This window comes from Mobula birostris, chromosome 22 (genome assembly GCF_030028105.1).
Source record: "Mobula birostris isolate sMobBir1 chromosome 22, sMobBir1.hap1, whole genome shotgun sequence".
Taxonomy (NCBI): domain Eukaryota; kingdom Metazoa; phylum Chordata; class Chondrichthyes; order Myliobatiformes; family Myliobatidae; genus Mobula; species Mobula birostris.
The window spans coordinates 7,837,470-7,859,512 of record NC_092391.1 but is presented as its reverse complement, the minus strand read 5'-3'; the positions used below and the strand labels follow the sequence as shown (position 1 = coordinate 7,859,512).

The window sequence follows — 22,043 nt, the reverse complement described above, 5'->3', positions numbered from 1 at the left end:
GACTTGTGCCCAGTTCCTGTCATCTGCGTTCCTGGGTAAGAGTCCACGCGGCATCCGGCAGGGCGAGGATCCGCGCCAGGTTCCCAGCACAACACTGTCCATAAGACAGCTCTACATTCAGTGTCATAATAACACATCTAATGCCAATTCCACCGGTATACTACCCCCTCTGGGAACACATCCAAAGGGCAGAGCCACCGACCTGTCTGTCTACCTAGCAGGAGCAGGAATTTCTTTATCCAAAGGCTGGTGAACCTGTGAAGTTCATTGCCACAGACCGCTATGCAAGCCAAGTTATTGGGTGTATTTATAAAGTGGAGGTTGATAGGTTCTTGATTAGTAAGGGTATCAAAGATTACGGTGAGAAGACAGGAGAATGGGATTGAGAGGAATAGTAAATCAGCCATGATCAACTGGTGGAGCAAACTCGACGGGTCTAATTTTGCTTATGGATACCAACACCCACCTTTTAAATGAATGGTTAAGCCCCTCCATTTTGGGATGGTGTTTGAACTCATGTTTCCAGGATTAGAACAAGTCCCTCATGGCCACAATGCCATCAGACCCGTCAGTCATACCATCAGAATAATTACTGATTCATTAACGGGGCAAAAGAATTTAATCGTAATATATCCACCAGCACAGACCCGTGTTCGGTTCTCATGATTCATGGCTGTTCACCCCAACATTACTGCAGTACCTTAAAAAATTCCGGAGCCTGTTTCTTGAGCTTTTCCATCCTCCACTCGTTCTCGCAGGGGTTGAGGGACGATGGAGGAGCCACACAGGAACACTTGCAGTCCGTCCCGGAGCTGACGGTTTCGACTGTGTAGAAGTCCTCGAAGCGCAGGCTCCCACTCCGTATGCGACTGCAGGCATCCTTTGTCAGTGGCCTCATGATACATTTACAGCGACAGTCAGAGCCCTCGGATATCATTTGGACTTGATTGGTGTCCCCAAACAACTGATGAAGTGAAAATAATTGATGTGCAGGTAAATATCAGTGGACTTCAGTGTTTACTATAGCAGGGTTACATCGACATGGCAATGTTTCAAAGATTCAAAGTACATTTATTATCAAAGTACGTACGCAGTACATACTCTGAGATTCGTCTTCTCAAAGAGGGTCATGAAGTAAATTGTGCAAATGGCAAAAAAATGAGCAGGATATAAAATATCAAACTATAGAGACATTGAAACAGTCTATGGATGCTCAGTTTAGTTCACTTCCGTTGAATTTAGCGCTGTTGTTTGTTGACTGCAGGCTGATGCATTTACATAGCACCTCTCACATCCTTGACATATCCAAAGGCATTCCAGTGCTGTTGGAGGCCATCTCAGCGGCCAGTGGAGACACAAGAGGCTGCAGACTCTGGAATCCAGAGCAACAAACAAACTGTTGGAGGAACTCAGCCTGTCAGACAGAAGGATTGTTGACCCTAGATCAAACTGGCCTGAAACATTAGACCATCTCTCTACCTCCACAGATGCTGCCTGACCTAATGAACTCCACCAGCTGTTTCTTTGTACTTAAGTGTAGATGCTATTGTTGTGGGTCTGGAGTCACATTTAGGTCAGATCAGATAAATCTGTAGTTTTAACACAAGGTCACCCTCAGGGTGGAGGAGCAACACCTTGTATTTCATCCGGGTAACCTCCAACCTAATGGCATGAATAATATCGATTTCTCCTTCTGGTAAGAAAATTCCCTTCCTCTCCCTTCTTCTGTTTCCCAACCTGGCATCTTACCTCTTCTTACTTCCTCCAGGTGCCCCTTCTCCTTCCCTTTCTCCTATGGTCCACTCTTCCTCTTCTCCCCCCTCACCTTTTTATTGTGGCGTCTTCCCCCTTCCTTTGCAGTCCTGAAGAAGAGTCTCGGCTTGAAGCATCAATTGCTTATTCATTTCCATAGATGCTGCCTGACCTGCTGAGTTCCTCCAGCAATTTTGTGGTGTTGCTTTGGATTCCAGCATCTGCAGACTGTCTCGTGTTTATAAGACTCTAGTTTGGAGTACTGTCTACAGTTCTGGTCATCAGAAGGATGTCAGGTCTTTGGGGAGGTTTATTGGGATGCTGCCCCGATTAGAGGGCATGTGCTAGAACAGGATGGACAGACTTGGGGTGTTTTCTCTGGAGTGCTGGAAGCCAAGAGGAGATCTCATAGAAGTTTTTAGGATTAGAATCAGAATCAGAATCAGGTTTATTATCAACGGCACGTGACGTGAAATTTGTAACTTAGCAGCAGCAGTTCAATGCAATACATAATCTAGCAGAGAGGAAAAAATAAAATAAAATGTAATAATAAACAAGTAAATCAATTACGTATATTGAATAGATTTTAAAAATGTGCAAAAACAGAAATACTGTATATTAAAAAAAGTGAGGTAGTGTTCATGGGTTCAATGTCCATTTAGGAATCGGATGGCAAAGGGGAAGAAGCTGTTCCTGAATCGCTGAGTGTGTGCCTTCAGGCTTCTGTACCTCCTACCTGATGGTAACAGTGAGAAAAGGGCATGCCCTGGGTGCTGGAGGTCCTTAATAATGGACGCTGCCTTTCTGAGACACCGCTCCCTACTTTGCGAGAGTACCCAGGATGTTGCGAGAGGCATAGATAGAATAGATAGACAGTATCTTTTTCCCAGGGTTGAAATGTCTAATACCAAAGGGCACGCATTTAGGGCAAGAGGGGCTAATTTCAAAGGGGAAACGAGGGACTTTTTTTAAAAAAAAGAGTGATGGATACACAGAATGCCCTGCCTGGGGTGGTGGTAGAGACAGATACATTAGGAACTTTTAAGCAGATGTTTAGATGGTCACACGAATGTGAGGGAAATGGAAGGATATGGATATTGTGTAAGCAGAAGAGATTGGTTTAGTTGGTCATTTGATCACTAATTTAATTGGCTTGACACAACACTGTGGGCTGAAGTCCTGTTCCTAAGCTGTACTGTTCAATGTTCTGTTCCTTATAGATCACCTGAAGCTCTACAAGGCATTGGTCAGACCGTATTCGAATTATTGTGTGCAGTTTTGGGCTTTTTAAATCTAAGAAAGCATGTATTGGCATTAGAGAAGGTCTAGGAGAAATCTACAAGAATGATCCTGGGAATGAAAGGGTTAACACACCAGGCACATTTGATGACTCTGCACTTGTACCTGCTAGAGTTTAGAAAATGAAGGGAGAAACTCACTAACACCTATTGAATATTAAAAATCCTAGATAGTGTGGATGTTGAGAAGACGTTTCCTATAGAAGGGAGTCTAGGACCAGAGGGCACAGACTCGGAATACAAGGATGGCCCTTTAGGACAGAGAAGAGGAGGAGTTTCTTTACCAGAGAGTGGTAAGACTGAGGAATTCATCGCTACAGACAGCAGTGAAGGCCAAGTCACTGGGTATACTTAAAGTGGAGGTTGATAGGTTCTTGACTAGCAAGGGTGTCAAAGGTTATGGAGGAAGGCAGGAGAATAGGGTTGAGAGGGATAATAAATCAGCCATGATGGAATAGTGGAGCAGACTCAATGGGCTGAATAGCCTAATTCTGCTCTTTTGTTTTATGACGATTCATAACTCCCCTGTCAATTTCATTTGTGATTTATACTGTTAAGAAATTACAGAAGTTGGCCTCCACTCAAATTCAGTTACCCTGCACCCTCAGGTACTGAAGGATTAATGGTAGCAGGAATGAGCCTGTTTATTTTGCAGTAAATTTGTTAGGTAAACATCAGCAAATCCGGGAAAGCATGTGGCTACAATGTGGGCCACGGAATCACTGAAACGCCTGCCATTTGCAAAAATCTGAATCAAGTCTTTATTACTGAGGTAAACAAGGTTTCTGTGAAAACGTAATACCTCAAGGTTTCCATTAACTTCTTAAAACGTTTGTTTGGGCTACACTATCAGATCAAATCTCCACACAAAAGAAGGCCGGAGGTTTTTTAATTATGTCACTATTCCGAGAGTTTTAACATCAAATTAGCAGTAATTATGTTGCTTTGGAAACAGAGTGTAAAGGAGAGCCCAGCTGGAAGCTCCAGTTAATGGAGTTTGCACTCTCAGACCTTTGTCTTGCAACAATGGCCCATATCAGGTCTTTAACAGCACAATCATCCTGTTGGAGAAACAAAAGGAATCATCAAGATTTTGGGTTGAAATCCTGCAACAGGAGTCACGCATCCTATAAACTGATAAGCGAAAATATCAATATAGTTGGAACAACTATACTTGGGAGTTGTTACCCTGGAGAGAAGAAAGCTGACTGGTGATCTTATAGAAGTATAAACACAAGCATCCTGAGCAGCTGCATCACTGCCTGGTTTGGAAATTGCACCATCTCGGATCGCAAAACCCTGCAGCAGATAGTGAGGTCAGCTGAGAAGATCATCGGGGTCTCTCTTCCCGCCATTACAGACATTTACACCACACGCTGCATCCGTAAAGCCAACAGCATTGTGAAGGACCCCACGCACCCTTCATACAAACTCTTCTCCTTCCTGCCATCTGGCAAAAGCATTCGGGCTTTCATGACCAGACTGTGCAACAGTTTCTTCCCCTAAGCCATCAGACTCCTTAATACTAGACTGACATCTACATCATTTATTATTATATTGTAATTTCTCCTCTACTGTGCCTATTGTCTTGTTTATTATTTATTGTACTGCCCTGCACTGTTTTGTGCACTTTATGTAGTCCTGTGTAGGTCTGTAGTCTAGTGTAGTTTTTGTGTTGTCTTACATAGTCTAGGGTAGCTTTGTGCTATCTCACATAGTCTACTGTAGTTTTGTGTTGTTTCATGTAGCACCATGGTCCTGGAGGAAAGTTGTTTCGTTTTTACTGTGTAATGTACCAGCAGCTTATGGTTGAAATGACAATAAATAGCGACTTGACTTGACTTGATTTTGTAGATGCTGTAGATCTTAAGCGACAAACACAAAATGCTGGAGGAACACAGCAGGTCAGGCAGTGTCAATGGAGAGGAATAAACAGTCAACGTTTCAGGCCGAGGCCTGAAATGTCTACTGTTTATTCCTCTCCATTGATGCTGCCTGACCTGCTGAGGTCCTCCAGCATTTTTTGTTTATTGAGGTATATAAAATCATGACACAAGTCCTGATGCAGAGTTTTAACCCAAAACATTGACAACTCCTTTCCTCCAACAGATGTTGCTCAACCCACTGAGTTCCCCTAGAAGATTGTTTGTTGCTCCGGATTCTAGCGTCTGCCATCTCTTTGGGTCTCAGGTCTTTCACCATCTTGTACCTCATACCTTTGTTGAATCACAAACAGTGTCTGCTACACATTGAAAGATTTCTGTTAAGTTTCCCTTTTTTCTTATTGTGTCGGGGTACTTAGTCTAATTTAAATGGCTGTTGTGTGTTCTTCATGCCAGATGTTGGAGTCCTGGCAGATCCAGAGTCTCCCAGGGAACTACATCTGCGTGAAGTGCATCCAGCTGCAGTTCCTTGTAGACCGTGTTAGGGATCTGGAGCAGCAGCTGGATGACCTCCGGCTTGTACGGGAGAGTGAGGAGATCATCGATCGAAGTAATAGGGAAGTGGTCACTCCAAGGTTGCAGGAGGCGGGTAGCAGGGTGACTGTCAAACGAAGAAGTGGGAAGGTGAATAGGCAGTTAGCATACAGCAACCCTGTGGTCATTCCCCTCAATAATGAGTTTAGGATACTGTTGAGGGAAATGCCATGAAGACAAGGTTATTGGCAGAAGGGAAAGAGGGAGAAGAGGGGAACGGTAGTGAGAGGGGACTCAACAACCAGAGGAACAGATAGGAGATTCTGTGGACATGAACAGGATACCCAGCTGGTATGTTGCCACCCAGGTGCCAGGGTCAGGGTTGTCTCTGATCGCGTCCACAGAATTTTGTAGAGGGAGGGAGAGCAGCCAATGTCTTGGTACATATATTGGTACCAATGTCGTAGGAAGGAAAAGCAAAGAGGTCCTGAAGAGAGAATGTAGAGAGCCAGGCAGAAAGCTGAGAAGCAGGGCCTCCAGGATAGTAATTTCTGGAAATCTACCTGTGCCCCGCCCCAGTGAGGGTAGAAACAGGATGATTTGGCAGATAAGTATATGGCTGAGAAGCTGGGCAGGGAATGGGGCTTTAGGTTCTTGGATCATTGGGAACTCTTCGGGGGGGGGGGTATGAACTGTGCTAAAGGGACGGGCTTCACCTGAACCTGAGGGGGAACCAATATTCTCGCCATCTCCAACACGATCCCATCACCAAGCATATCTTCCCCTCCGCCCCACTTTCTTCTTTCCGCAAGAATCACTCCCTACACAACTCCCTGTCCATTTGTCTCTCCCACTGATATCCCTCCTGGCACTTACCCTTGCAAGCAGAACATGTGCTACACCTGGGGTTGCCAACTTTCCTACTCCCAAATAAGGGACAAAAGTAGCAGTCAAATATGGGACACTTGTGTTTACCCCGAGAAAGACTACCATGACCATGAAGCCTTGCGCGGGCACCTGTGTGCACATGCGTGACGTGTCCATGCGTGTATGTGCCGATTTTTTTCTACAAATCGGTTTTGGCTTAATCTTCCCAATTCTGATACACTGTACATACATTATTTCTACTTTATATAGGCTTGTGTATTTATCATATCACTCCTGCTTTTACTATATGTTAGTGTTATTTTAGGTTTTTATGTGTTATCGGATGATTTGGTAGGTTTTTTTTGGGTCGGGGAACGCTCAAAAATTTTTCCCATTATAAATTAATGGTAATTGCTTCTGCACTTTACGCCATTTTGGCTTACGAACGGTTTCATAGGAACGCTCTTCCTTCGCGGGGGAAATACGGGACAAGGGCGGTCCCATATGGGACAAACCAATTTAGCCCTATATGCGGGATGTCCTGGCTAATACGGGACAGTTGGCAACCCTAGCTACACCTACCCCTATACCTCCTCCCTCACTGCCATTCAGGGCCCCAAACAGTCCTTCCAGGTTAAGTGATATTTCACCTTTGAGTCTTTGGGGTTGTTACTGTAACTGGTACTCCTGGTGTAGCCGCCTGTATATCAGTGAGATCCAACATGGACTGGGAGACCGCTTCACACTGAGCACCTACGCACCGTCCGCCAGAAAATGTGAGATCTCCCAGTGGCAACCCATTTTTATTCTACTACCCATTCCGATATGTCAGTCCATGGCCTGTTCTACTGTCGTGATGAGGCCACACTCAGGTTGGAGGATCAACACCTATGTTCTGGTGCTCATAGAACATAGAACATAGAATAGTACAGCACAGTACAGGCCCTTCGGCCCACAATGTTGTGCCGACCCTTAAACCCTGCCTCCCATATAAGCCCCCACCTTAAATTCCTCCATATACCTGTCTAGTAGTCTCTTAAACTTCACTAGTGTATCTGCCTCCACCACTGACTCAGGCAGTGCATTCCACGCACCAACCACTCTCGGAGTAAAAAACCTTCCTCTAATATCCCCCTTGAACTTCCCACCCCTTACCTTAAAGCCATGTCCTATTGTATTGAGCAGTGGTGCCCTGGGGAAGAGGCGCTGGCTATCCACTCTATCTATTCCTCTTATTATCTTGTACACCCCTATCATGTCTCCTCTCATCCTCCTTCTCTCCAAAGAGTAAAGCCCTAGCTCCCTTAATCTCTGATCATAATGCATACTCTCTAAACCAGGCAGCTCCTCCCCCTTTTCTTTCTTCCATGGCCTTCTGCCCTCTCCTATCAGATTCCCCCTTCGCCAACCCTGTATCTCTTTCACCAAGCAACTTCCCAGCTCTTTACTTCATCCCTCCCCCTTCCCGGTTTCACCTATCGCCCTGTGTTTCTTTCTCTCCTCCCTCTACCTTCTTCATCTGGCTCTTCAACTTTTTTCTCTCCAGTGCTGATGAAGGGTCTTGGCCCAAAACATTGTCTGTACTCCTTTCCATAGAAGCTGCTTGTCCTGCTGAGTTCCTCCAGCACTTTGAGTGTGTTGCAATGAAATACAATGTTGGAGAATGTATGGTCATGCACTTTGGTAGAAGAAATAAATCTGCAGACTATTTTCTAAAAGGGGAGAAAATTCAAAAATCTGAGATGAAAAGGGACTTGTGCAGAACACCCTAGAGTTTAACTTGCAGGTCGAGTCAGAGGTAGGAAGACAAATGTAATGTTAGCATTAATTTCGAAAGGTCTAGAATACAAGAGCAGGTATGTGATGCTGAGGCTTTATAAGGCACTGGTGAAGCCTCACCTTGAGTATCGTGAACAGTTTTGGGCTCCTATCTGAAATATGTGCTGGCATTGGAGAGGGTTCAGAGGAGGTTCACAGGATGATTCTGGGGATGAAAAGGTTATCATATGAGGAACGTCTGATGGCTCTGGGTCTGTTCTTGCTGGAATTTAGAAGGATGAGAGGAGATCTCATTGAAACCTTCTGAACGCTGAAAGGCCTAGATACAGTAGATGTGGAAAGGATGTGTCCCATGGTGGGAGAGTCTAGGACAACTGAGGCGGAGCTTAGGAGAGTTAGTGGTGCCTAACAGCGACTCCTTTGCTTGGATCTTCGGAAACAGCTCCATTTCCATCTTCAATATCTCCATTTTTCCCTTTCAGGGTTCTTTTGAAGACCCTGACCAGGAGTTACATGCTGACTATGGTTCTTTGCGGGAATGGGACCCGTTCTCGGGGTTCCATAACTGGCCGTTGTTTGGCATGCCAAAGGCTCAGCCTAAGAGAACAGCTCAAATTCAGAAGCCAGGATCTCGGGGCTCTGGAGATGGACGGATTGAGGATCGGTGTCACGACAGGAGATCCGTGTCTTGTCGGGGGAGTCGGAATATCTGCTATGTGCCTGGAGACCCCGGATCTTGGCGATCTTCAGGCACAGAGCTCGAAAAAAAGCGACGCAACGGACTTTTAACATCGTAAACCATCAATCATGTTATAAACAAGCCTCTCCACAGGCACCTCAAGCAGAGAAAACCCGATGGAGTGCCTTGCAAACACGAGGAATTCTGCAGATGCTGGAAATTCAAGCAACACACACAAAATGCTGGTGGAACGCAGCAGGCCAGGCAGCATCCGTAGGAAGAAGCACAGTCGATGTTTCAGGCCGAGACCTGAAACGTTGACTGTGCTTCTTCCTACGGATGCTGCCTGGCCTGCTGCATTCCACCAGCATTTTGTGTGTGTTGTCTGATGGAGTGCCTGGCATTTTACTTCAGATTTCCTACATCTTCAGTACTTTATTTTGGATTGAAAATAATATTCAGTTTATTGTCACTGAGGAAACTCCAGTGACGTCCCAAAGAAAACCCATAAATCCAAGTTGGGTGACACTTCAATAATATTTAAAGTTGGTTACCTACAGTCCTTTAGAATAATGATCCCCTTTTGCAAATTCATATGAAAAATGAGACGAATTAATTCACTTACGTAAGAATTTGAATTTTACAATGAAGTCAAAAGATTTGAAATAGATTGTGTAAAGTGCAGATTTTGATTTGAAATTGTAAATTAAGATAAAGTATGCTGGCAGTATTAGAATCTCAGGGTTGTATGTGGTGACATGAATGTACTCTGATAGTCAATTTCACTTTGAACTTTAAAATATCACCATGAATGGAACACAAACACGAGAAAATCTGCAGATGCTGGAATTTCAAGCAACACACATAAAAGTTGCTGGTGAACGCAGCAGCAACTTTCATGTGTGCTACCATGAATGGAACAGTGGTTATATGGGCCTTTTCCCCCCTCCCCCTCCAGAGTGAAAGAGGCTCTGAGGACACTTCATATTGATATCTAAAACCATGAGGGACACGGAAAAGGTGGATGATTATGTCCTTTCCCAAGTAGGGGAATCTATAACTATAGGGTATAGGTTGGAAGTGAGAAGGGAAAGATTTGAAAGGGAAAAGAAGGAAACTTTTGTCAAATAGAGCAGGGGTTCCCAACCTGGGATCCACAGACCGCTTGCTTAATGGTTTTGGTCCATGGCATTGAAAAAAGCTGAGAACTGCTGACATGGAGGGTGGTGACAGGTATATGGAATGAGTTGCCAGAAGAAATGTTAGAGGTGGGTACAATTACATTGTTTAAAAGACATTTTGATAAGTATATGAATAGAAAAGGTTTAGAGAGATGTGGGCCAAAGGCAGGCAAATGGAACTAGTTTCGATAGACATCTTGGTCAGTATGGATGGGTTGTGCCAAAGGGCTTGTTTCATGCTGTATTATTCTATGGCTCTATCTCCAAAATGGGGCAAATGGTTCTAAATCACAACTACACATGAATTCTGTCACATATCTGATGAGAAACCCTACTTAAGACTCAGTATTTGACCAACACAAACAATTACAAGTTCTTTAATAGTGAACCGGTTTCATTGATTGCCCACAGTTCTTGCTGGTACCACCCACAAAAACAAACTATGTACGTAATATAACAAGGAAGTGTGGGTGTGAATTGTATTTTAAAAGTGGCGTTTACCTGAGAACAGGACATCTATTAACTTTAAAAGGCACAGGCAGCTTTCTGTTATTACCAGAGACCATTGAATGCAAGACAAGGAAATTACACTGCAATTGCGAACGAGACCAGTTAATACACAGCCTGGGTACTGGGTGGTCTTCTCGTCAGTGCATTATGGGAAAGACATGACTGCACTGGGGAAATGGAAAATTAAAACCATGACTAAGCACCAGATAAAGCTAGAGATTCTTTTGCTTTAGAACAAGAGAGGATGAAGGTGATTTAATTATGATGTATAAAACTATGAGGGGGCTGGAGACTGCAAATGGAAAACCTCTATTATTTTAAGATGGGTTATAATTTCCCAGCCTGAGGGTGGTGGTTTCCAGAAATCAGTGCCTAAAGGGACTAAAGGGATTCCTAAAGGGAATCTTCTTTAAACTATTAAACAGGATTTGTATACATTCTATATGTCCCCGGCTTTGTTAATAAGCAAAGTGTATCATGGTGGCAGAGACCATTCACCAGTCCTCCAAATAATAACGGCAGCAGAACGGGTATGAATATCTCTCCCAGACAGCATGGGCATTGCCCACCTTAGGTTTTGTGCAAAACACTTATGAAATTCCTGAACTCTTGCATCTCTACATCCAACCAGAACCAACCATCAAAACATTTTTAACTTTTTAAATGTTATTAACTTTTTGGAATCCGGTCATAGAACATTACAGCACAGTACAGGCCCTTCAGCTCATGATGTAATGCCAACCTTTTAACTTCCTCTAAGATCAATCTAACCCTTCTCTGCTACATATTACCTACTTCCAACTTGGGAAAAAGTCTCTGGCTATTGACTCGATCTATCCCTCTTGCCATCTTGTACATCTCTATCAAGTCACTTCTATCCTCCTTCTCTCCAGAAGGAAAAGCCCTAGCTCACTCAACGGATCATCGACTGCCCATCCCTTGATACCCCTAGGAAAGGTAGTGGTAACCCTCATTTCCAAACTCACCTAAGTTATAGGGCATTGGTTCCTTAAGGTTGTTAAAGCCAAGAGTGGTGGTGGTGACAAGATCCCACTACCCATTAAAAGCTACCAATGGCATACAACTCAAATAGCACACACTCTGACAACTAAGTCTAGCTCCTGACTTGTGGCTTAGCTGCTAAGTCTGGCAGAACCGTTTCTACTAACAGGGAAAGGGGCAAGAGTGGGCTACTGGCACGTTAAAACCAGTCGCCATGGGCAGATATGGCTGGTAGGCTGTAATTGGCAGCTCATGTAGGAGAAGGAAAACTCTGATCTCAAATCTCCACTGCCTTGTGGCTATACCCATACATGGGGAAGGCTTCAGAAGTAAACCCAGAGGGAAAAATCCGGAGCTGGAGTCCCTAAGGCAGTCCTACGTCAGGCTCAATACAAACTTGCAACTCCGACGGCGCTGCTGGTACTAAACTGCATCGGTCTCTGCCATTCCTTTGGGTTCATCAGATGCATGGAAAGGGGGGAGGTTGCTACATGGGCAACAGCTTGCTCTCCATATTGTACTGCCCTGGCTTGCATATCTAGACAACTAGGACACAACATCCATCGTCGACCCTGACTGACGGAGGCCTCATTATGTCATTCATTATGACATAGGGAAAAGCCTTTTGGCCGATCAAGTTTATCCCAGCTCACAGAACAATCACATTCTCCATTTTACCTGTACCTACTTCTCCAATGTCCCCATCAAATGCCCACAGACTCTGACACTCACCTACACACTAGTGGCAACCCAAATCAATAGCCAGTCTTTCAGCTGCTGCAGTCCATCTCTGCTGTGGGAAAGGGAGTCCAGGATATGAAGGCAGCAAAAGTAAGGAGCTTGATAGAATGGCACGTGACTGGACTGGGAACCTGGTGATGTTCCCTGGCACCTGGTACCCTCACCTTTCTTGGTGACTGGAGAGATGCTGACGGAGTAGTATAGACATAGACTTGCTTTGTAGATGGTACACCACTGCAGCCAGTATGCTGGTCAGGGCAATGAAAAGGGAGGAAAATTGGAATTCTAAACCTCAGTTCCAAGTAGACACACAACAGAAATGGGTGCTGCTGATTTTGCAGATGCATCGCAGTTCCAGTGACCTGGATTCCATGCTGATCTCTGCTGCTGTCTCTGTGGAGTATGCAAGGTCTCCCCGAGACAGCTTTAGTTTCCCCAGGTGTTCCAAGTTCCAACCTCATCTGCTGTGTGGCAGGAAGTTCAGGAAGGTGGGGGACACGTATGAGAAAACAGAATCTTGGAACACCACAGCACATAATGAGGCCATTCAACCCATCTAATCCATGCTGAACTATTAATCTGCCTTTTCCATCAATCTGCACCTGGACCATAGCTCTCCATACCCCTCATATCTGTCTGCTTATCTAAATTTCTCTTAAACGTTGAAATTGAATGTACATCCACCACTTCCACTGGCAGCACGCTCCATACTTACACCAGCTTGAGTGAAGAAGTTCCCCCTCATGTTCCCCCATAAACATTTCACTTTTCACCCTTAACCCATGACCTTGAGTTCCAGTCTCACCCAATCTCAATGGAAAAAGCCTGCTTGCATCTACCCTATCTATCTATAATACAAGTCGATGGGCAGAATGATCTCCTATGACATGAAGGAATATGAAATAAGAAGTAAAGGTTGAAAAACACTCATCAAGCCAGGCAGCATCTGTGAAGATAAAAATGGAGTTAATATTTCACTGACAAAGCTCTACAGATGTGTAGTGGAGAGTATATTGACTGGCTGTATCACAGCCTGGTATGGAAACATCAATGCCCTTGAATGGAAGCTCCTACAAAAAGTAGTGGATACAGCCCAGTCTATCCCCACCATTGAGCACATCTACATGAAGCATTGTCTGCAGGAGAGCAGCATCCGCCATCAGGGACCCCCACCACCCAGCCATGCTCTCTTCTCACTGCTGCCATCAGGAAGGAAGTGCAGGAGCCTCAGGACCTGCACCACCAGGTTCAGGAACAGTTGTTAGTCCTCAACCATCAGGTTCCTGAACCAAAGGGGATAACTTCCCTCACCCTCAATTGCCCCATCATTGAAACATTACCACAACTTATGGACTCACTTTCAAGGACTCTTTATCAATATTAATTGCTTATTTATTTATTATTACTTTCTTTTTGTATTTGTTGTTTTTTGCTAACTGGTTCAATATCCAAGTTGATGTAGTCTTTCATTGATTCTGTTGTGGCTATTATTCTATTATGGAATTATTGAGGATGCCTACAAGAAAATAAATCTCAGGGTTGTATATGGTTATATATGTGCTTTGATAAGAAATTTACTTTGAAGTTGTTTACCTTTATGATGAATTCTGATAAGAGCTCATTGACTTTAAAACAGTAACCTTCTCTCAAATTGCTGCCTGACGTGCTGAGTTTTCAAACACACCCATTTTTTAATTTCAGATTTCCAGCATTGGCAACTTTTGCTTTTCACTTAAATTCACTTTCTAAAAAGCAGACATTTTAATATCTGTCACTATTTTTCCTCGTATCTCAACTTCAAGGCCTTTGAGATGCTCTATATTACAGATCAACCCCAGTAACTAACACCAACACACATCTACCCAGCTGGCACTGTTCCCCTACTTTGGATTAAGCCATTCAACTTTCACCTTGTTAAATTTAACCTTAATAAATATTTCATTAACAATCACAGTCATTGGTAGAAAGAATAAGATCAGAGTAAAGACAGATTGAAGACTATGATCGATCACGTCATACGACACAGCACATAATGATGATATTTCATCCTACACATGACATCTTTATTGTTCATTCGTCGCCTTTCAAGTTAATCTAACTGTTAATAATTACCTAAGGCATACGGTAAAATTGCTACACATTCCCTAAATAATACTCCCCTAAATAATACTCTAATTCTTTCTCTAACTAGTTGTGAATTCCCGGAGATCATTTCAGTAGTAATTGTCATTTCAATCCGTGCCTCAGAGGCAGGCAAACCTTGTGAGTTTATAACACGACAGATGCTGCAGATGCTGGAAATCCAGAGCAACACGCACAAAATGCTGGAGGAACTCAGCAGGTCAGGCAGTGTCTTTGGAGTGGAATAAACTGTCAACATTTCAGGCCGAGACCCTTCATTAGGGCTGGAAAGGTTGGGGGCAGAAGCCAGAATACGAAGGTGTGGGAGGGGGTTGAAAGAGTACAGGCTGGTAGATGAAATCAGGTGAGGGGTAGGTGGGATGAAGTAAGAAGTTGGGAGAGGCTAGGTGGAAAAGATAAAGGGCTGAAGAAGGAGAAATCCAATAGGAGAAGAGAGTAGACCATGGGAGAAGGGGAAGGAAGAGGGGCACCAGAAGAAAGTGAAGGGCAAGTGAGCAGAAGGGGTGATAAGGGAGCCAGAAAGGGGAATGTAAAAAGAGAACAGGAGGAAAAATTACCATAAGTTAGTTCAATGTCAGGTTGGAGGTTACCCCAGATGGAATATGAGGTGTTTTTCCTCCAACCTGAGTGTGGCCTCAGTGCAGTAGAGGAGGCCATGGAGCAAGATGTTGGAAGTAGAAATTAAAATGGGCAGCCACTGGAAAAACCTGCCTTTTGTGGCAGACTGAGCAAAGATGTTCATGAAATGGCCCCCCAGACCTTTGTCAATCTGTAGTCCTGAAACACAGCAGGAGTCCGGCAATAGCCCTCCAACAGCTGACCAAACACAGATATCAGATTCAGATTGGAATTGAAGAGAACATGAACCTAATTTGGTCCAACTTTGTTCACAACTACTCCACCAGCTATGGGACTTCCACACAGCAATACAGTGGGTCACTGTGGAGTTGTGGGTATATTACACAGGGTCTGTGTGGCTTCAATGATACTTGTCATAAAGTTCACATTAATAGTAAAAATAGATTTTGAAAACACTTGGCACATGGTTACCTCAGCTGTGTGTCTCTTAGTCATTCTCTGAAGAGCCTCACGTCCTTAAAAAGAGTGGCCTGCCATAATCAGGGGATCGTTGGGGGTGGGGCATGTACTTACTGTAACTAAGTGTGAACAAATGGGCTTTCATTGAGAAAGGTTTGTGAGTTACCGGTGTAATGGATATGGTGTAACGGACAAGTTAGCCAAATAAATGACAGGAGCCTTCTGGTGTCAGTGTCAGAGCAGGGGAAAGTAATGATGTCTTCTCTTGAAATTCAATCTCCAAACTCCATCACGGCCAGAAATGCTGCAGTCTGAATGAAGTTCATAAATGAAGCAAAGTTCATTTCTGGATCTTTCTTTTAATTATCCGTCTTTTTGTTTGCTACTCTAAATTGGCTAGAGGACAGAAATAGGGGTACGCTAGATGTCCTGGCATCCTATGTACTTTTCTGAAATCTTGTCATGGCCATAATGTAGGGATTCATGGCAGCAGTTTTGTGTACAGCAAGATCCGAGAGTCAAATTAATTATGTTAGTGGTGTGGGCTGCTTGCTGAATACTGACCAAGAGTTCAGGGGAGTTCCACTTACAGGGATACTGGGATGTTTTTACTCTGTGGGAGGAGGGATACAGTGACCCTTCTAAAATCTTAAGCAATTTTGACTGAAGAGAACTGACAATGCTCTGACCGTGCTGGAAGGGGTCAAGGACGCCTGTGGTATTTGTCCTGGCCTGCAAATTGTTTTTGGAATAATAAGAAAAACAAAATTCTTTGTTCATATTCCTGCTTCCTCTGTGGCACAGTGACAACCCAATCATCCCACTGTCAAGGCTTGGTCTTTATTTCCTGAGTGACAATGATAAGATTATGCCTTATAAGGCATTGGTCAGACTGCACTTGAAGGATTGAGAGCAGCTTTGGGCCCCTTATCTATAAAAGGATGTGCTGGCATTAGAGAGGGGTTCACAAGAATAATCCCAAGAATTAAAGGGTTAATATCTGAGGAGTGTTTGATAGCTCTGGGTCTGTACTCCCTCAAGTCTAAACAAATTGGGGGTGGGGGGGTGGAATCTTATTGAATCCTATCAAATATTGAAAGGCCTACACAATATCAACGTAGAGAACATGTTTCCTATTGTGGAGGAGTCTAGGACCAGAGAGCACCGCCTCAGAATACAAGGACATTCCTTTAGAACAGGATGAGAATGAACTTCTTTAGCAAGAAGGTGATGAATCTTTGGAACTCATTGCCACAGACAGCTGCATAGGCCAGGTCATTGAGTATATTTTAAAGCGGAAGTTGATAGGTTCTTGATTAGTAAGGGTGTCAAAGGTTACAGGGAGAAGAGGGGAGAATGGGGCTAAGAGGGATAATAGATCAGTCATGACAGAATGGTGGAGCAGGGTCGACGGGCCAAATGGTCTAATTCTGCCCCTATGTCTTATGGTTTCATGGACATTTTCCTAGACTCTACGGCACCAGTTGGACCTTGTAGATAGTAGGTGGGTTCCAGGAACTGATGGGTGAACAATCTAACATAAGACCTTAAAATATAGGAGCAGAAATGGGCCCATTCTGCCCAACTAAGCTGCTTCACAATTCCATCATGGCTGATTTATTATCCCTCTCAATTTTTGCCTTCTCCCCATTCGAGAGCCTATCAATCTCTGCTTTAAATATACCAATTGTCCATTTAAACTGATGGATGGATTCATGCACAATGCCCTTGAACTTCACCAACTGCATGGAAGCCCTTTCCTGCAGAGAAAGTACCTGGGAAGTTTCACACTCATAGGAGCACATAACTAGCCAGCTGGTGGCGTAGTGGCATCAGCACCGGACTTCGAGGTGAGTGGTCCAGGGTTCGAATCTGGCTGGGTCCTTGCACGCTTTCCATCCGTGCTGGGTTGAGCGCTGAACTAAAGAAATGGCAAGGTTGTAGCCCGATGCGCCACACGGTGCGGAAAGGAACAACAAGGAGCACGTAATCAGTACAGGGCTAGAGACTATTTGGCCCATCAAGTCTATACCTGCTCTCTGGAGAAAACCTTTTTGTCTTACTCCCAAAGCATTCTCTATATTTTCCTCCCACCCTTCCTACACCCTCTGTCCATCATTTTGAACCAGTGTCCCTGGGTCTTCGAACCATCCATTATGAAAAAACGATACATCTGAACTTACTCCAGCTAAACCCATTATCCTGCCCAACTTTTCCTAGTTCGCTGTGCTCCAAGGATAACCCCACCTTCTCCACTCTAGACCCCCCACCATTGGAATCCATGATGCAATCATGTAAGTTGATAAATATTTGAACTACAAAACCCTCCCCAGTACATTTAATCTCCTGCTGCATTTTTCTGGCATTTTTGTACTGAGATTCCCAGCATTTATTCAGATTCAGATTTATTTATCACATGTACATCGAAATTACAGTGAAATGTGTTGCTTGCATTAACACCCAACGATGTGCTGGTGCAGCCCACAAGTGTTGTCACACATTCTGGCGCCGACATACCATGCCCAATATGTCTGGCAGAACACAGAAAGCAACAAGACAATAGCAAAACAAGTCTCACTCTTCCCTCCCACTCACCCATCAATGCGCATACACAGGCCTCTTAACACCAGGACTGGCTGTCTTCACTCTCCAGTCAATATTATTATTCAGCCAATATTAATATCCAGTTCATGGTATTAAGCATGTTTCTGAGCTTGTGTGAGTAAACTGGAAACTGTGGAGGTGGCACAGTAGTGGAATGCTGATACAGGTACAACTCCCTGCACTATCCGTAAGGAGTTTGTAGATTCTCCCTGTGAACGCGTGGTTTCCTGCAGGTGCTCCGGTTTGCTTCCGCATTCGAAAGGCGTACGGATTAGTGGGTTAATTGGTCACATGGGTGTAATCTGGCAGTGTGGACTTGTGGGCCAGAAGGGCCTGTTACCCTGTTGTATCTCTAAGTAATAAAAAGCCAAAGAAATCTCATAAAAACACCAAGCACTGAACAGCAGCCCTGTCACCTTACTAAATAAAATCTTCCTGTATTTGTGAACTGCAGTCATTTGGTTCTGTGTATGTAGACCTCCCAATCTGTAGGATGTATTTGTTTAAATACCAGATGCTAATAATCTACAGTAAATTAAAAGCTCCAGGCAAGGGTGCCACATCCAAGGAGACTCCAAGTCTGAAGGGAGACACACCAGGATCTGCAGATGCTAGAATGCAGAACACACAAATAAATGCTTGAGGAACTCAGCAAGAGAGGCAGCATCTCCAGAGGAGCAACACACATCAAAGTTGCTGGTGAACGCAGCAGGCCAGCAGCATCTGTAGGAAGAGGTGCAGTCGATGTTTCAGGCCTCCCCCTCCTGTCTTCTCCTATCATTTTGGATCTCCCCCTCCCCCTCCAACTTTCAAATCCCTTACTCACTCTTCTTTCAGTTAGTCCTGACGAAGGGTCTCGGTCTGAAACGTCGACTGCACCTCTTCCTACAGATGCTGCCTGGCCTGCTGTGCAACTTTGATGTGTGTTGCTTGAATTTCCAGCATCTGCAGAATTCCTGTTATCTACAGAGGAGAATGGGCAGTTGAGACCCTTCACCTGGACTGATCTGGTCTAGTCCAGATGAAAGATCTGGACCCAAAGCATTGACTGTTCATTTCCCTGCACAGATGCTAGCTGACCCACTGAGTTCCTCCAACATTTCCTTCCATTGGAACAGTCTGAATGCCTTTTTTAACCTTTTCAGTTACGTATGCACGCCACACTGCCCAAGATCCAAGGTAGTGCAATACTGCAAATATTCAAAAATTAAATTAGTTTTACATCAGATAACTTATAAAAAGATACGAATTTTAGTTCAGCATTTAAATCTAATCCCTGAATTCTTTAAACAACGCTCCTATAATAACAATAATTAACGTGTAGTGGTCAGCACAGTGCATGCGACCCGGGCCCGCCACTGCCTATAAGGAGTTTGTACGTTCTCCCTGTGCTCGCGTGCATTTCCTCCCGATGCTCCGGTTTCCTCCCACAGTCCAAATGCCTACCGGTCGGCAGATTAATTGGTCATTGTAAATTGTCCCATGGTTAATTTCGGATTAAATCGGGGGATTGCAGGTGGCACGGTTTTAAACGGCCTATTCCACGCTGTATCGTAATCAATAAGTACCTATCTCTTTGCTCAGTATTCATCTTCACACATTGTTGACAAGGGAAGAATTAAAGTACGTCTCGTCTCAGTCTGTCCATCAGTGTCCTTTTATGAAGGTGTTCGTGCGAATGGGCGGGTAATTCACATTGGAAAGTGGCCGCGGATGCGTCCAATACAGCCACCCCCACGTGGTCAGTGTCCGCCTCTACTTCCCCGTCTCCTCCTTCGGAGAGCAGCTAAGGGATCACAGGCAGGAGACCTGTGATCCCTTTCCATTCGCCTTGCTAACTAAGTTTGCTCTTTGACAGTATTGGATGACACAATTCAGTCGCTGGGCATTCAGTTAGATCATTACTGACCAGCGCCTTAACTATCTACGGTCCTTTGTCCCACATTTCTCACAAATCTTTGGCAAATTTCAGTTTCAGTATTTCCAGCGGAGAAAAATTACATCAATACTCTACATTCTACCTCTATATAATGTGAAGGGACCCGGTCCTACCTACATCCAACCCCAGGGCTCCACAGGATATACTCTCTCCCCCTACCTCACCGAATCTCCAAGTCACTATAAACACCTCAATTATTCCAGCACTTCGAGTCTATTTCGTTCAAATCCACCCAGACCTGATCCGCTTACTACAAAATGCTCATTCGATTGTTTTGGTGCAAACAATAACGCGAAGCTGAATAATTTCCCGCTGCAACAGGAAAGTTCATCTCGGTTTGTTTTCACCAGGAACATCGCTTGCCTTGTTTCAGGTTGATGTGTAAAATTAACTTAAAAGAATTGTGGCAACTAACGTGACAAGAAAGCAAAAAAAGTGTTTGGTTTTAACATTTGAAATTCTGGATTGTAAGTGGCTGATAATTAACGTAAAACTGTGGCGGCTGTCAGGTTTACATTATTGTAGGTTTTGGAACTGGGATCAAAAGCGGCTTTTTTTAAAAGCTACAATGTAACAAAGTCCAGATCAAACTATAGACTTGGCGTGACAAAACACTCCGAAGTTGTGGGATCACCACTTACACTTTAATGAAATCATAGAATCAGAGGGAGTCCTTCATAATTGCAAATTAAAATATCACAACAATCAATTTGCATGTTTCGTTCCAGTAGTTAAAAAGTGAGTTCTATAATCATCGCATAAACTACTTATAAATGAAAAATTCACATTCAAAATAGTATCACATGTTCGACACAGAAACTCTATTTTCACAACAGCGAACTTTGGCAGGAAACGGCATCCTCTGCCTGCTCAATTCGTGGCTAAAATGCAGTCACTTTGATTACTGAAATACATTTTAAACTGGGGGTGATTTGTTAGCTACCAGCAGACAGCCTGCACAAACCATGTGCGCAGAAATCAGCCTGGTGCAGTTATAACGACCCACCTACTGTGTCTTTGCCGGGTTGAATCTAATCCAGATGATCAGGAGAACTCTCAAAACTTGTTTATAACAACACGAGGTTGACTTCTGTGACTGATCGACCCGTACAAAGCCCGCGATGTAAACCTATCAGCTCCTCTGTATTCGACACAACGAAATACTTAACGGTAACAGGTTCTTCATAAATTTTTTAAATCTGAGTGATCACTGGATTTACTATAAAATAGTTAAATTATTTAACACTTTGAAAAGATGACTTAAAGACTCACCTTACTGGTCGCAATTACTGCTTGCGATAAGATGAGAAGATAAAGAACCGTTTTTAGAGGTATCCGCGTTATTAGTGAATGCATTTTATATTCTCGGTATTGAAGAAATCAAAGAGGTTGCAGCGTGAGGCGATATTTCGGTGACTACACGAATCAAGCCAGCGCGCCGATGCTTTAAGCAGACACAGGCAAGAAAGCCGAAGGCTTGCATCCAGCTCCTCCTTTAAACCTATGGCAACTGCGACTGTGCGCTGCACATTCCGTTTTCCCAGCAGAGGCTATTTTTAATCCCCACTGTGCATTGAATGCGAGGGAGGGGCATTAATGATTACCAGTAAAGCACCAACCCCCTGTGCAGCCGCTGCATGGGGTAGTTTACTGAAGGCCCCTGTCTGTAAAATTAAAATGATCTCATTCGGATGGGATAATGACGGGTGGTATTGGTGTATCCCTTCGGCTTTACAGGACTCACGTTGCTACATGGGCTGGTAGAGAGGTGGTGTTTAATACCGTGAAACAGCACGTGTTGCCCAGTTCTTCAGCCAACAGCTTCCCCGCGCCGCCTGGCCTTCCTCCCGTGGTGCGGCTCCGCCATCTGGCGGCTGCCGATCCGCTACGATCACAGACCTGAAATTTGTCGTTTTGCGGCAGCACCACGTGCTACCATAAATTTCAAAATAAATAATGCAAAAGAAAAAAATAAGGAGGTAGTTGGTGCTCATGGGCCGTTCAGAAATCTGAGGAAGCTGCTCCCGAATCGTCGAGTGTGGGTTTTCGGGCGCCTTGTGATATCCCAGACAGTCCTCAGTGGTGGGGAGGGTT

General features: G+C 44.2%; 1 protein-coding gene across 2 annotated transcripts in view; it reads right to left on the bottom strand.

Annotated features, from left to right (window-relative positions):
* The window catches only part of LOC140186070 (olfactomedin-like protein 2A), a 54,253-nt gene extending 32,555 nt beyond the window's left edge, over positions 1-21,698 (bottom strand). For both annotated transcript variants that reach the window (XM_072239922.1, XM_072239923.1), the window contains exons 1-2: positions 21,222-21,698; positions 701-964 (exon numbers count right to left, since the gene is read on the bottom strand). In XM_072239922.1, coding sequence (XP_072096023.1) covers positions 701-964; positions 21,222-21,305 — 348 coding nt within the window. In that variant the 5' untranslated portion in view covers positions 21,306-21,698. The remainder of the gene's footprint in view (positions 1-700; positions 965-21,221) is intronic.
* Between the last annotated feature and the right edge of the window lie 345 nt (positions 21,699-22,043).